The 16,281-nt window shown below is 34.0% G+C and overlaps 1 protein-coding gene across 2 annotated transcripts in view; it reads right to left on the reverse strand.

The window, feature by feature from the left end:
• Ac3 (Adenylate cyclase 3) overlaps positions 1-16,281 on the reverse strand; it is a 976,504-nt gene that overhangs the window by 165,274 nt on the left and 794,949 nt on the right. For both annotated transcript variants that reach the window (XM_081769109.1, XM_081769108.1), the window contains exons 9-10: positions 7,643-7,761; positions 6,289-6,450 (exon numbers count right to left, since the gene is read on the reverse strand). In XM_081769109.1, coding sequence (XP_081625235.1) covers positions 6,289-6,450; positions 7,643-7,761 — 281 coding nt within the window. The remainder of the gene's footprint in view (positions 1-6,288; positions 6,451-7,642; positions 7,762-16,281) is intronic.

Consider the following 16,281-nt stretch of genomic DNA (forward strand, 5'->3'; position numbering starts at 1 on the left):
CTACAATAGAGCCCTGCAACTCAATTAACATATGCAACGTATACTCTTGTGGAAGAGAATCATAACATATCTCTACGAAATATAAAATATGCCACGTTTCCGAAACTTCAGGCCGTGGAAAAAAAATGAAATCTTTGAGTTTTACGTCCTACAGTTATGCCGGTTAGGCTAAAGGAGACGGTGATGATGAGTAATGAATGAAATGGTGGAATGAAGAAAGTGGGAGGAAACGGGAGAATCCCGAGAAAACCCACGCACACGGTGTTTGTCCACCACAAAGTTCACTTGGCGGGGGCTGGGATCGAACCCGGGACCCCAAGCACCAGAGGTGAACGCTCTACCACTGAGCCACCGCGGCCCCCTCAGGCCGTGGATAACACATTGTCCTCGATATCTTTGTTGTCATCTTAGATTAAATATTAGTCTCGGTTTAGAGTAATATTTAAAGTATAGTTGAGAATTACGTAATTTAACAAGGTATTTAATTATACACACTTTAATTGTTTATAGAGATGTATTATTAGACAATATTCTTAATAGTTCACAATTATTAAGAAAAAAACTAACTGTATTTTCATCAATATAAAATTAAGGAACTTTTAGTAAAAAATACTTTCAAATATCTATGATCAATATTAACAGACCAAAATCACATTCACAAAGAAATTAAATGTCGCCCAAAACAGGGAATTCGTGTTATTATTCAGTTCAAAATCTGTTGTTGTCGCGAGTTCTGTCGAGAAATTTGAAGCTTAAAATATATAAAACAATAATCATTCATGTTGTCCTGTATGGTTTCGAAACATTGTCGCTTACTCTGAGGGAAGAACGTATTCTGATGGTATTTGAGAATAAGATCCTGAAACGAATATTCGAACCCAGTAGGAACGGAAATGGGGAATGACGGAAACGTCATAACGAAGAACTTCATAGTTCATACCGTTTTCCAAATACTGTTAGGGTCATCAAGTCTAGGAGGCTCAGGCGGACAGGTCGTGTAGGCAGAATGGAAGAAAGTAGGAACGCTTTCAAAGTTTTAACTGGAAATTCAATCGGAGAACGACCATTAGGAAGACTTAGGCGCAGATCAGAGGACAATATTAAGATGGATCTCGCAGAAATAGGAATACAAAGTAGAAACTGGATTCACTTGACTAAGAACAGAAATCAATGGATAACTTTTTCGAACGCGGCATTGACACGCCGGGTTCCATAGGACACAGAATTAGTTAGGATAGTGGTAGTACAATAAATAAATAAACAAATAAATAAAATAAAATAAAATAAAATTGTGTTTCAAAGATGAAAAGAACATTAAATACAGAACATAGGGTGATGTGTAGAACATTCTGACTAATAAAAGTAAACCCAGTTCGAAAATGTTTGAGAAACGCTGGCACGGGTGTCTCTGGTGGGGTGGCGAGAGGGGCGCGTCCCGTCAATATTTTGAAGTAAAAAATATTCAATTTTTTATTCTAATTTAATTTATTTACTAACGATAGTACAACATATAAATAATAATAATTATTATTATGTTTATTTGAAATATAATATTTAGTCTGTGAAACGATTATAATAGAGTTCTTGATATACCTCAGGTTATCCGTGAGGGTAAGCAGAAAGATAAGAAATGGAGTCGAAGATAATAGTTTATTCTAGGTAGTACCATTTAAATAACTTTCTTTGATGGCCTCCAAATTTTACATGCCGGAGACGCCAGTGACACTGGAATATGCCACTACGTAAAAAAATATTATAACATTAGCTGTTTAAGTGTAATATAATCATATAATCATTGCTTCTACGAGAAATTCTACAACAAAAGTTTCAGCCTACTACTGGCCTAAGGAACGAGAGATTGTCACCAAATGTTTTCTAGCTCGAATTTTTCGATAAAGGAAGAATAACCTCTTTTGGTAAAATATTGAGAATGCCCACTCCAGCTCATGTTTTCCCTGGTTTGGGTACAAAACCTCGCGGCCAGAACCTCGCGGCGACAACCTAGCCTGGCCAAAACCTCGCCGCCCAAAACCTTCGCGGCGCAAAACCTCGCCGGATCGAAACCTCGCCTGGCCAAAATCTCGTCATACCCAAAATCTCGCCTGGCCAAAACCTCGTGGTCCTGATCTCGGGACACAGAATCTCGCCTGGTCTAAACTACGCGGGACGTAATTTCTGCCTGGGAAGAAATGTCGTTAGTATAAAACGTCGACACGACGATTTCTTCGATGTAGAATGCTGTATATATTGCTATATGTATATATATTTTGTAATAACACATAACTGCATTAAAATATTGAGAAGGAAAATTCTAACGCTTGCTTTGAAAATCTATCCTATATAAAAATGAAAATGACTATGTTTGTGACATAATACTTCTTGAGCCACCCGACCGATCTCGATGAAATTTTCAACATAGATGAAGTTCGGGCCTGAAATGTATTTTATAATTTCATTTTGACGGCACATCGAAGGGGAGGGGGAGATATTTAAAAATAAATAAAATTTAATAACTCTTGAACCACGAGACCAATCTCGATCTAATTTGCACACAGATCAGGTTAGAGCCTGAGGTAGTTTTTTATCATTTCACTTTGACGGGAAGGGGGAGGGAAAGGGGGAGACATAGAAATACATAAAAATGAAAGTGGATGCGTTTGAGACTTAATAACTCTTGAACCACTCGACTGGTCTTGATCAAAGATTCAACATATATGAGGTTTGAGCCTAGGATGGTTTTTATTCACTTTGAAGGTGACCTTAGGAAATCCTAACAAAATCTAATAATATTGATGAAAGTATAAAATAATATCTGAGTTTTTCGTCCTTCGATTTGTCTTGAAGGTTAAAGGAGATGTAGATGATCAGAATAAAGGAAATGATGGAAGGAAGAAAGTGGGAGGAAACAGGAAATATCCCGAGAAAGCCCACAATCACGATATTTTGTATCTTCTTCTTCTTCTTCTTCTTTTTGTCATTATTATTATTATTATTATTATTAGTAGTAGTAGTAGTAATATAGAATTTAATATTAAGAAACTCATTGGGTAAATTTTAAGGAAAGGTTTCATTCCGCAAAGTTTTGGCCAGGCGAGATTTTGGTCCGCGAGGTTTTTGAACGGCGAGGTTTTGGCCCGCGAGATTTTGGGCGGCAAGGTTTCGGCAGCGAGATTTTGTCCGTATCCCGTTTTCCCTATAAGAAAAATCATAAAACTTGGAGTTTTCAAGTGAGCTTTAAAATTTTATGTTATTCTAAGTTCATATAACAGAACAGACAACAAGATTCAGTAATGTCTGTACATAGTATTTCTTTTATATGAAACGTCAAACTTTAAACCTTGGAATGATTATATCCCATGTACCCATGTGCATAGTTTATTTCAACCTTGGTATACTACTCTGTGCTATATGAGAAGACCAATTGGATGTTGTCTTGTGAATATATTATGCAATAAATGAAGAGATATAAACCAAAATAAAGTGAAGGACAAACCTGAAGAAAAAATTAATAAGTCAATCGTGAGTTCAACATTATGAAGCTAAGATGATACAAGTTGACTTTTATTTCAGCTCAAGTATGTGCTTCTAAGCGATCAATGATATGATTTACATAAAATAGCCTTTTAAGAAGCACACCATGTTGAAGTGTCATGTGTTGACTGCACTTATTTTAAGAAAAATTACTCTATATGAGCAAATACAAGCTTTTAATGACATAGTTCACCTTAATCGCTAAAATTGTAAACTGTGTGGAAATTTGTCTTAACTCGGCGTAACTTAATTAATGCAAATAGACAAAGCTTGTGTTTAGCTCGGTATAGCAACTCTACTCTATACTACCAATAAAAGTTGTATTCATCTTAAAAATAATGTTTAATGATTTGTTTGTCAAGTATTTTACCTGCAGACCTTTTCCTACTATCTACGTTTTACTACACTTCTTTTAAATATGCACGAAACTGACAGGAAGCTAGAAATTTCTACATAAGCCCAGAAGCGAAAGTAATTTCCTGCAATGTGATCTATATACATTCCAACTAAATCGAACATTAATCTTTATTACGTAAGACAAGACAGTGTTTTAGATACGAGGAAGCTCTGCAAAAGGTTCAACTCGTCAGTTAAAGCAAGAACTTTCCATAGGTGTAAACATAGCTCCGTGAGTGAATGCCAACAAGATCCGAGAAACGTACAACTCGATGCGCAATACATTTAAAAGTTTCTATAGTTGTAGCTATCATGATGAATAGATAACGAGAGAACATTGGAAATAATAACGACATGAAAAGCAACTAAGCACAGTTGGTGTATCATTAATAAAAGGCAAGAGACACCTGCAAATACAGAAGAAGATTCAGAATCATAAACTAATGATTATATAACTGGTTAACATTCGAATACACATAGTTCGTTCCCACGCAAGATACTATCGCAACAGAAGTTGCGATACAAAAGTTGAGTCTTTTGTGAGAAAAAAGTGTAGCCTGAAGGACAGTTTCAGAATAAGCAGTTTCGTTCCTACTGGTTTATATTTTTAACATCATACTTTTAATTGAGAACAAAATATTGCTGCACCGTAACGAGAACAACAAATTCAGATATGTTTTACTCCAAAGTAGAGTGCTTTGAGTAAGGGATGACATCAAAGCATTCGTGTATATTAAGGTAGTTCGGTATGAAAGTAGAGGATGTCATTAGGCAATAAAGTTTTCTGTTGAAATTAATATTTTCTAAACAGTGAATTAATATCAAACATTCAAATAGGAGGCAATATAAAAGTTCTTACAGAAATGTCCTAATACAAAACTCAGAATAAACGTAGATAAATGTTTATCGTTTCTTGCGATTATCGTCGCTTTTCAGTACCGAAGTTACTCGTGACGTGGACCAGGAGTTTAAGGTGAAATCCAAACCATCGAAATGCTTTCACATTTTAATGCTCTGCCATCGGGAATCCTGTTTCTATAACTGTTGGGCTTTGTATAAAAAATATGAAAAGTGGCCTTTACTTTTCTGCTAAAGATATAATACAGCAACTACTCTTATAAAGGTGATTCTGATTTAAGAGTCTGCCTTACTAAAAATAACACAAAATTTACAATTTTTCTTTTGCTTGTTTTTCATAAGTGAAAGGACATAATAAAATGCAACTTACCACAATCATAGATAATTTTGTACCACAACATAAAATATGAACCTCAAGAATTTTCAGTGTTGCCATCCATAGAAATTACAGTGTTGCCAGAATAACAATTTCCCTAAAATCTAAGTTTAGGCAGCGACTAGAGGAACGAACTCAACTGCATTTGATTACGTATCATGCTGTTTTGGTTTCCTGTGAACTACTTTTTAAATAATAGTTGTATATAGTTTGTACTAAACAAAATAGTTTTAACATACAGTTAATAAAACTAAATAATAATGTTATTTAAAATGTAGTTCACAGCAAACCAAAACAACACAATACGTAACCAAGTGCAGTTGAAATCGTTTCTCTAGTCGCTGCCTTAACTTAGATTTTAGGGAAATTGTTATTCTAGCAACACTGTAATTTCTATGGATGGCAACACTGAAAATTCTTCAGGTTCATATTTGCTGTTGTAGAACAACATTATCTATGATTGTGGTAAGTTGCATATCATTATCTCCTTTCACTTATGAATAAACAAGCAAAAGAAAAATGGTAAATTTTGCGTTTTTTTTTAGTAAGGCAGGCTCTTAAGGTACAATGTGCACAAATTCCTGAAAATGATCCCCTACTTAACTGTTAAAAGTTTAAAATGATTTTTTAAAACAGAATTCGATGACTTAATACCTAGGTGTTCACATGGCTTCAGAAAGCATACCTTTCATTAACATATCAAAAATTCGAAAATTATTCTTGAAATGATGTTCTTAATCATATACACGTAAACAAAACAATTCTTGAGAAGGAACCCCTAGTTGAACAGTTTGGTTTCGACTTATTGGCGAGCTCCTTCGTGGCAATGTGAATAGCGTACACGCATTTGGCGTGGGAGGCCCAGGTTCAATTCGTAGCTCCTGTGGATCGGATCCCACGCTAATCTGTAGGTATACATCTCATATAGCCTCGCTGCTCAAAGAGAGACTGAAATCAAATACACCCTCACCAAATCAACTCACTAGTCCATGATAGTAGATCTATCACTGTAACTCAATGTTTCGTCCTCAGAACCACATAGTATTTACATTGTATATTCCAGAGTATTATATGCAATATTTAACATCAAGGAATGATAATACAAGTAACATAAGAGAATGTCTTACCTTGGCAAAACTATGAATTGTGCGATTGACGTCATAAGAAGAACCAACGGACATCCAAGAATGGACACATTAGAAAATGTTTCTTTGTTGTGATTATAATCCTTTTCTTTCTTCGGATCGAGGAATCGAAGAGTCACAAAGCTCGTATGGCCAGATAAATCTCTGAAAATATACAATATGAACAATAATATGGCATTTCTTTCATTTTTACTTACATTTAATAGTGAAAATAATTTTTATTTCTTCAATAAAGATATATGACAATAGATCTATAACTTAATCATTATTGCAAAGAATTAACGATCATGTCATTAGTAAAATCTACCCACGTTTTTAAAATTTCTTATTCCTCTTTCTATACTAATTTAAGGATGCTGAATCCAACGAATTATTTTCAAACATCCACCCATGAAGTCATGAGAAAAAGTCCCTCAAAGTTGTGATATTCATTTATATCTCAAATTTAACATCACTTTTCTAGACACCTCATGAACGTACATGTTTAAAAATATTTCCATTGAATTCAGGGTCCTCAAATTGGCATAAAAAAGTGCAATTAGAAATGTATCAAAGCATGGGTATCTTTACTGTAGGCTTAAGCGGTACTCAAAGATCCCAAACTTGAGGCCATTTTTCTCATGATACTACGAGTGGATAAGAATGAATATAATTCCATTTGATTCAACATCCTCAAAGTAGTATAAAGATCGCAATCAGAAATTATCCATGTGTAGGCACTTTTGTCGTTCTTTCAAATACAATGAGAAAATCAAAATTACCTACTTGCTATGTGTATGTGTGTGTGAGTGTGTTCAAAAACTGGATCCAGCGTAATTTTAAAAAAGTTTGTTGTAAAATTTTGAAAAGTTGTGACTCACAATCGTATGATTTCACCATCATTTTCTTATTACCATACGTAGCATAATTTAAGTAGAGCGACTATTTCAGCTATGAACATAGTTACATACGAATACAAGAAAATCGTAATGACTTACACGTACTTAATTTGAGTTTCTAGAAAATCAATGTGACGTTAAGTGCATTGTTGAAGAATTGTGTGCCTTACTTATTTTAAACAAAGAAACGATAACATGTTTGGATGCGAAAATTACCTTCAGCATAAGCTATGATCAGGATCTGTTGTATAATGTTCCATATGAGCGTATATACTCATACTTTATCAGGGTTTTTGTCAGTATCTTGTAAGCCTTAGTTACAGACTGTTGGACTTAATTCTTTGAATCTCTGGTTGAAAAAGTATTGTACATGTGCTCTGAAGATTTACTTCACGTGTAAATACATTTAGTAGTTCTGTGAAAAAGGAGTTCTGTTATTTGGTTACAAGTTATCTTACCTGTGTCCATCTCGATTTACTAATTCTTTTCTCAATCTCTTTTTGTAATCTTTAGAATCTTCCCGTGATCGTTGGCGTCCTAACATTTTAGAATCGTCGCCTGTGGCACTTGCACTTTGCTAAAAGTAAAGAAAGAAAAAATACTTAACTCGAATTAATGCTTATAACGCGTAATATACAAATCATACCATACAGCAAAAAAATATTCACATACATATATTACAGAACATTTAATATGGAGCTTTATCTGTCATTACATACACGTGATATAATACATTATTACTGACATACATGAAGGAAACCATTGCTGTTTAGAAACAGATAAAGTTGTTTTCTGACTTAGATATACTATAATTGCTAAATGTGATAAACCCCAAGTTTTGTAATTTTCTGCAGAAAAAGCATACACGATGGATCTATTTTCTTCGAAATGAAAGTTTAAATTTAATCTTAAAGTAGATATAGCATAATACAAGCGAATAAAAGCCAGGTTCAGCACGATGTGAATTTGAATATCTGTGTGTGTTTTTTATGATAATCTTTCTAAAAATTATCCAATTTCCGTAATACTTGGGGATATTTTCTTTCAGAGCTTTCAATGAGGATAATTGTTTGTAGTTGAAATCAACCAGAGAGGAGAAGGCAAAAAAAAAAAAAAAAAAAGACTGAAGTTAACACGAACTTGCGAGTTTACTATCATAATATCGTAAAACCAAATCTATTCGAAAATAGCTTTTGTAGCACTTTTTTTTAACTTTAACAAAACATAAGCAATATATCCTTGAATCTTATCAATCACTCCGCAGACTTATTTTGCATTTGTTAAGGATAACAAGTGAATTCACGTAATAGTGAATAAAAAGTGAAAACTAAAAATTTTAAAAAGGAAGCATTCGCCAACGTTTTTATTAAATGTGATGTGCGATGTCTGATTCGTAATAACTACCTTTTTGGTCAGGGTCGAAATTGATCAATAACAAGGGATGAGTTGAACCTAATTAACTTACAAGAATTGTCAATCGTCTCGACTATGTACCATATTACTAGTATACCAACTGGTTTGGGTACAAACTCTCGCAGACGAAACCTCGCAGCCACAATCCCGCGGGCCATAATCTCGCGTGGCTGAAACCTCGCTGTCCAAAACATTGAGGCAAAATCTCGCAGACCAAAACTTCGCGGACGAATATCTCAAGGGAAGAAATCTCGCCTTACCAGAAACTCGCGGGCCAAAATCTTGCCTAGGACAAAACATCCTCGCCCAAAATCTCGCGGAACGACATTTTGCCATTGAAACATTTAGAAAAAAACTAAATGAAAACTATCCTGCTTTTTTGTTTTCCGCATTATCATGAAGACATTAAACAATGTATCCATCCTTAATTTATCTTTCGAAGGGAAATAATTTGAAGTTGACAGAGTGGAAGCAACTGTAGGTACGTTATAAATAAAGTTAAGTTTAGTTAAATGATCATTGCGTTTTTTTACATACTCTGTCTATAGTAATGCTGCTAATACTTGCACAAATATTTCTTTTCATATTAACGTTCCACAGTTATAACATTCCGCTGTCTACCCGGAAGGTGACAGATTATTAATGAGACTGAATAATTGTGAAATTAGATTTGTTGCGTTCTCCAACCCGGGACCATGTATGTGAAAGGCACAAGAGCTAGTCACTACTACAAGATACAATTTACATGCTTAACTTCCGACTATACCTATGACAGTAAACTTGCACATCAAATTTAAATTTACCAACACACAGAATTGACTCACTCAAGGAGAATGCAGTATTTTTTAAAATATGTTTAATGTATGTATTTATAAATCATTTACAGTCACCAACAAAAATAATTTCCCCCTGACTTCTAGAACTTTATTAGGTCGGGACCAGTAATTTTGCTGGTATTACAAACACCTTGACAGATACAACACAACTTAAGCGTAACATTTCAAGCTGGTTGTTAAGCTGTGGAGAACTGAAACATGTTTCTTTTTCTTTCTTGTCAAGTTGATGCACGAAAATTTTTCCATTTTAGGATTAATTTGTATTCTCTGGAGCGTTGTCCGATGAGTACCATATAGCAATGACATTATAACTCGTTGTGGGTATAATGTATTATTTCACTACATACTTCATATGAGAAGATAGAAGGAAAAACACTGATCATACATGACTGAAAAAATGGTTGAAGCTAACGGAAAATATCAAAAATAGCATGTTTTGTATGACTTACGGTATAACAGCATTTTTGGGCTAGCCATCTTGTCTGAGGTTTTTGCTGGGTTTTCCTCATTGACACTAGCAAACGCCAGGATGGTACTTACATACAGGTCCAAAGCTATTTCCTTCCTTCTTCCTTCATTGATAGTTTGTTCGTCGAGCGACCTCATAACCTGCTACGTAACGGTATTAGTGCCACAAATCCCGATAATGCGTAAACAAATATGAGATATGACAAAAACCGGATTGAAGTAATAACTCAGAATACTTATATTATTGGTTCATGGTGGTGGCCCCCTCTGCTCAACACACTTTTTTTATTCGCCGCTCCCATTGTTCGTATCATCCTGTGATGTTATCTGTATGGAACTTTAGTACGCTTTCCGTTTTCTAACCTCATTAACGGATATAAATGTGTTCCATTTAGTTGAGATTTGATTTTCTGAAACAAAAGGCACAAGGTACCAAACTAGGCGAGTACGGCGGGTGTTCTAACACTGTAATGTTTTTGTAGCAAAAAGTTGTTACATTGATAGTGCCTTGTAGATAGGTGCATGTTTTAATGCAAGATCTATCCAATTTTCCACAATGGGGCCTTTTTCGGAAGGTTTTCACGAAGTTTCTCCAACATCTTAAGATAAAATGTTGACCGTTAGGACCCAATAAATTATTATTATCCCACGATTGCCAAAGAACACTAGTAACATTGTCTTAAATTTGGACTTTGACAATCGACCCGTTTTGGGGCCCGGGCAAACCAAGCAATTTCTACTGCATCAATTATCGCCTTGTTTCTGGATGTTGGTAAAAATCCAAGTTTCGTCGATAGTTAAAACCAAATCCTACAAATTTGGGTCGTCTTCAATCCTTTCCAAGATGTCCATACACAATTCCTTTCGGCACTGTTTTTGATGTAATAACACTTTGGAAATCGTCTTCTTATTTTTTAAAATTTGGAATTCTTCCGTTAAGATGAGTCTGACTCCATGTCCAAATTTATAGCATCAGCAATTTCCTTAACACTCAATCTATGGTCACAACACGACGAACGTTTTCGGTGTTTATTTCAGTCACAGAGTAACAGGAGAGACCTGGTCATCACAACTCTCCCTACCTCTCAAAAACCTTTTGTGCCACTTGAAAACTTGTGTTCTTGACACACGCTTCACCATCTCAATATTTGAAATGTTTCAGTAGCACATTTTTGAAGTTTCACGAGAAACTTGATGTTCACTTATTGTTTTACTCTTGCTCATCGTTTTCTGGCAATTCACTGACACACATGTTTACACAGTGACGTTACAATAAACTGAGAGCAGATTGTTGGTAAAGTATATTAACAGAAATAGTTCTCTTGCCGACTCGTGTCATTAAAATAATACGGAAATAGTTATATTGAGGGGGAGTATGCCCCGCGGTCTCTTCTAGATCTGCCTTTCTCCCTGAGCTAACAAGAATGTTTTTACTCCTCTTTGGGACGACGAAATGCAGGTAATTACATCTAGTTGTTTTAATGGAAATTTCACTCGATTTAAGAATTCACCATTACGAAATTACTTTCAATATTCCAACTGATATAATGGACGAGCTTATTATACAGTCTGTAAATTACAAGACAATAACATAGAGTAAATATACAATAACATAGAGTATCTTCAAGAATATTTTTATTACTTTCTATAAAAACTAAGAACCACCATTTATTTAAAATGTTTTTATGTACTAAGAAAATAAATATTTAAAGTTTCCGGTATTCTCAGAAAATATAACAAAATGAGTTTATTTTCCTTGAATATGAAGCACGTTCCCCCTTCCATTCTTATAGTTTGGCACTGTTTTGGCTTTTGTGTAAAGTTATTTTCTACTTCACACTAGGTTTTGTTTACTGTCAAACACAACTGAATGCGAGGCGAATAATTGTGAGGTATAGCTGTTGAAATGTATAAATGTAGTTTCCGCACAAGTCACATTTTATTTTACGCACAATAACTGACGTAAAACAATTTGAATACGTTAACTGGTGGGGTTTGGAATGATCGTGATTAATTATACTAAACCAATAATAACATTACAATAACACTGACCTAAACAATAACATTTGATGATGAAAATTAATTGACACGATGGGACTTGTACCCAGGTCTGCTGTTTGGCAGATACACACGTTATTACTACACTACAAGTCAGTGTAAAGCTCATAAATTAAACTACTAGTTACGGAGGACATGCTTAATTTGCTAAGCATATTTTACTTTAAAATATCTGGAAACTTAATATTCATGCTATTCCTTCATACAATTCAGGAATTACAAACTAACGTCTACCGTATTTTCTTCTTCCTTATTTGCAAGACCAACATTAGAATCTAAGTATCAACTTGAGACATTTTACTCATTGAAGAAAGTCAATTTGATATGTTTCTGCGTTGAAGAAAACGATGAGTAGCTCTGGTAATGATAGTATCTTCGTACAGACCTTAGTATCTGGACTATTTTTACATGGTAAGTTTTCGATTAGCTATTAGGTTTTGCACAACATCAAGTAAATGATCGGCGGTGGCACGTGGTTACCGCATTGAATTTTATTCAAGTGGCCTTGTTCAAATACCTGCTGGTCAGAAATATTTAATATGATTTAATTTTAATTTTAATCCATACTCAGTGACATATGCGCTATCTCCTGTGGAGAACGAAAATGATGTTCGAATGACGGGGAATTGGAGTAGGTTCACGAATTGAAACAAAAATGTACAAATTTATTTCATTTAATTGAGGAGTTTGATGTAATAAGGGCGTAAGCGTGTTTACATCCTTTCTGCATCAAACGCACTTGTGGCTTTTGCCATGCTTGTTTAGCCTCCTGGTAACATTTCAATTCAACTTTGGAACAAAATGCTGCAAATTACATTGTTTTATGTAAGAAAAAAAGCACTACCTAAATTTTCAACATCGTTTTTCTCCAACTGCATGTTTCAGGCTTACGCTCTTATTGCATCAAACTTCTCAATTGTTCCAGATTTGATATTTTCAATTAATTTCAACCATTTTTTCACTCATTTATGGTCAGTCCTTTTCATTTTCTCTTCTCACATGAAGTATGTAGTGAACTGATACGTTGTACACACGGAGTGTTATAATGTCATTGATATATAACAGTCATTGGACAACACGTTCCAAAGAATATAACTTAACATCAACTTAACATAGAAAAAAACATGTTTCAGTTTTCAAACTGCTTGATATGATGCATGTAAGTTGAGTTGTATCTGTCCAGGCGTTAGTAATATTAGCAATAGTATTGGGCCTAGCTTAATGGACTTATAGCAGAGGAGAGGGGAATTACTTTTGCTGATGTCTGTAATTATGTATATATTATAAAATGTACTGTCATACAACTAAAAAAAATGCATATAAAATGGTGTTATATCTTAATACATGTTTGAATTTTGATAAAATTTTAGATTGTTAATCAGGACGTTGAACATGTTAATGATCTAATGATTTTGTCGTTGACATTATTGATCCAGCACTCAAGATAATGTTGACAAATCAGTTGTTCAACGTTTCTAGTGTTTACCGATTAAGTTAGCACAAGGGAAACAATGTTTTAGCAACACAATGCGAACATGCTTCAGTCAATCCGTACACTTGTAGCTATGTGAAATCTACAGAAGCATTTCACTGGGTGGTGGATCACGAAGATATCATATAGAATTTAAATGAAGTGCATAATGATTAAAATTACGTGTAATTAAAAATAGTTATCACAAAATATGATAAATTTCGCCCATTTTACTTCTTCACTTAAAAGTCAAAATGTTTTATCAAAAGAAACTAATATTGGGGAATGTATTATATAGCACGAAACACGAATTGGTTTTGAACTTAAAAAAAAAAAAACTATTTTAAAGAAAGAAGTAATTCAGAAGAAGGCGAACGAAGTCTGTAACATCCCACAACCAGATTTAAAGATAAAGAAGGAATTATGTAAGTATGTCATAAACGAAAGAATTGGTAGATTTATAAAATGAGATGGAACATTAAATAGGGCGCAGCAGTTCAGTGGTAGAGCGCTCACCTGTGGTGCGTAGATTCCTTGGTTCGATCCCAGTTTGTAGTAAGTGAAGTTTGTGCTCATGCATCAATGTATGCGAGTTTTCTCGGGCTTCTTTCGTTTCCTTCTACTTTATTCCTTCCACATTTCATTTATTATCCTAATAATCACATCAGCCGTAGCCTTGGAGCATAATAATGGGCTTTAAATTAAAAATTTCAATTTTAAAAGAACATATAAATCCCACAAAACAACTCATAGATAACCCTTTTCACTGATTTAGTGGCTAGAGTGTGCGATTTTGGTGCGCTAGATCTTTGGTTTGATTCTCAGTTGTAGACAGAAGATCAATTAAACGCACTACATTGGTTATGATTTCATTTAGTAAGCATGATAACCGCTGCTGAGAAAATAAATCAAATCAAATTAACGAAATTTAATGTTCTCCACCAAGCTGGAATCTATCTCCACATATTTCACACCAGAACTAAACGCTAAATCACTTATCGACTTATTCCAATAATATCGGGTTATATCAGACGCATTTAAAAGGTTTCGGTACATCCGTTGATGCAACTTTTATTTTGATTCACTTGTTTCCATATTTTACATTTTTTTCTTTAACTTACAATGGTTTAACCGTGTAATAAAATTTTCCAACGTTAATTTAACTTATTTCTTGATTTCATACAAAGATGAAATTTTGCACAGCGACATAAGTCGCGTGATAATACAATATCCTATTGCTAGTTCTACGTATTTATATATATATATTTTAACTAAGAGTCATTTCTTTTTAAATTTCATCTACAGGTAGACAGTGTGTCGAAAGACACCAAGTATTCACCACACATTAAATTATATTAGTAATAGAAAAAATGTTATTTCCTGTTATAACAGTAACATTATTTTATGCTTTGAAGAATTTATCAAGTGGTTGTTTATGAAAGCTCTCTTTGTTCTTTTCTTTTTTAGCTATGTGTAAAATAGATTTTTTTTAAACAGTAATTGTTTTGAAAAATAATTTTTAAATCTTTTTAATACAATTTGTTTTGTTTTTTAAATTTCTCAAAACAAAGCACGTGTTTTAAAAATGTTTATTTTATTTTATTTTATTTATTTATTTTATCAATACCAAAAATATTTATGTAAAATATGTAATTAACCCGAGATATCTCAGTGGAGTTTCTTGTACATATGAATATAATTCTTGGTTTTTGTGAGTGTAATTTTAGGTTCAGTATCCATATAACTTGTGATACAACCGAAGTAGCACTTTGGACTCCATTTTAAGGAGTTGAACTTGTCCAATAAAGACCCAACACTAAAAGAACATTAAACTCCAGTAAGTTAATTTATCTTTAGTTACTCAACTCAACTCAACCTTTCTATCCTTTGATTTTACGAAAGGCCAACTATGCTTTTCCTTCCAAGGATTGAGCAAAATAATCCTTAATTCCCAACAAAACAACAACAATAATAAAATTAACTTTCATTTAAATACCAGTAAGGAGGGCCGGATTTAGGGGGTGCAAAGATGAACGTGCACCCCCCTTCGTTGTAAATATACACTACCTAAAGTGAGAGGCTAGCAGTAAGTTTTGCAAAATCAATAGTTTCAGTCAATTTTCTGAAGATTTAAGGAACCGGATTCATCGAGAGCAGACACTTAGCATTTCCAGGGTAATTCCTCATTCACACCACAGATGCCTAAAGGCATTTAAAAACCTCAAATTTAATTCAAATGTACTGGCAATTATTTGGTGCACTCTCCTCAGAAAATCCTGGATCCGGCCCTGCCAGTAAGGATATTAGACACTTGAATTTGAGACTCATATTAAGAGATTTTTTTTTTTACATAGAATGTAAGATATATGTATAAATGAAATTGTACATTGATACAATGTATATCTATTTGAAACACGACCATAAATATATTAACAAACAATACATCAACATCAGCGTATAAAAATAGAATGATTTTCAGAGCATCATTATTAAAAATATTAAATGAAATCTTTTAACTTTTACGCCCCATGTATGTTCATAGGTAGTGGTGACAAGGGCTGTCTGATTCCTTCCTGCGACAATCCTTAGCACGTCTGTCTGAAACTTTCAACTATTTGTTTAGATAAATATATGTCAAAAAAAAAAAAAAATAAGCAATCAAGAATGTAAGGCACACTTAGGTTAACCCCCCGTCTCAATCCAAATTATTTTGGCTCCACTGTATTATGAGGAAACCGATTCAAGTGTGACACGAAATTGTGGACGAGTTTATGCGCAAACGAAGTGTTTTTGTGTACAATTAAATCCATTAGATGGAAAAACCGTCGATCTCAACAGTTCCGGAGATATA

Source organism: Thermobia domestica, chromosome 8 (assembly GCF_964235325.1).
Source record: "Thermobia domestica chromosome 8, izTheDome1.hap1.1, whole genome shotgun sequence".
Classification (NCBI taxonomy): Eukaryota; Metazoa; Arthropoda; class Insecta; order Zygentoma; family Lepismatidae; genus Thermobia; species Thermobia domestica.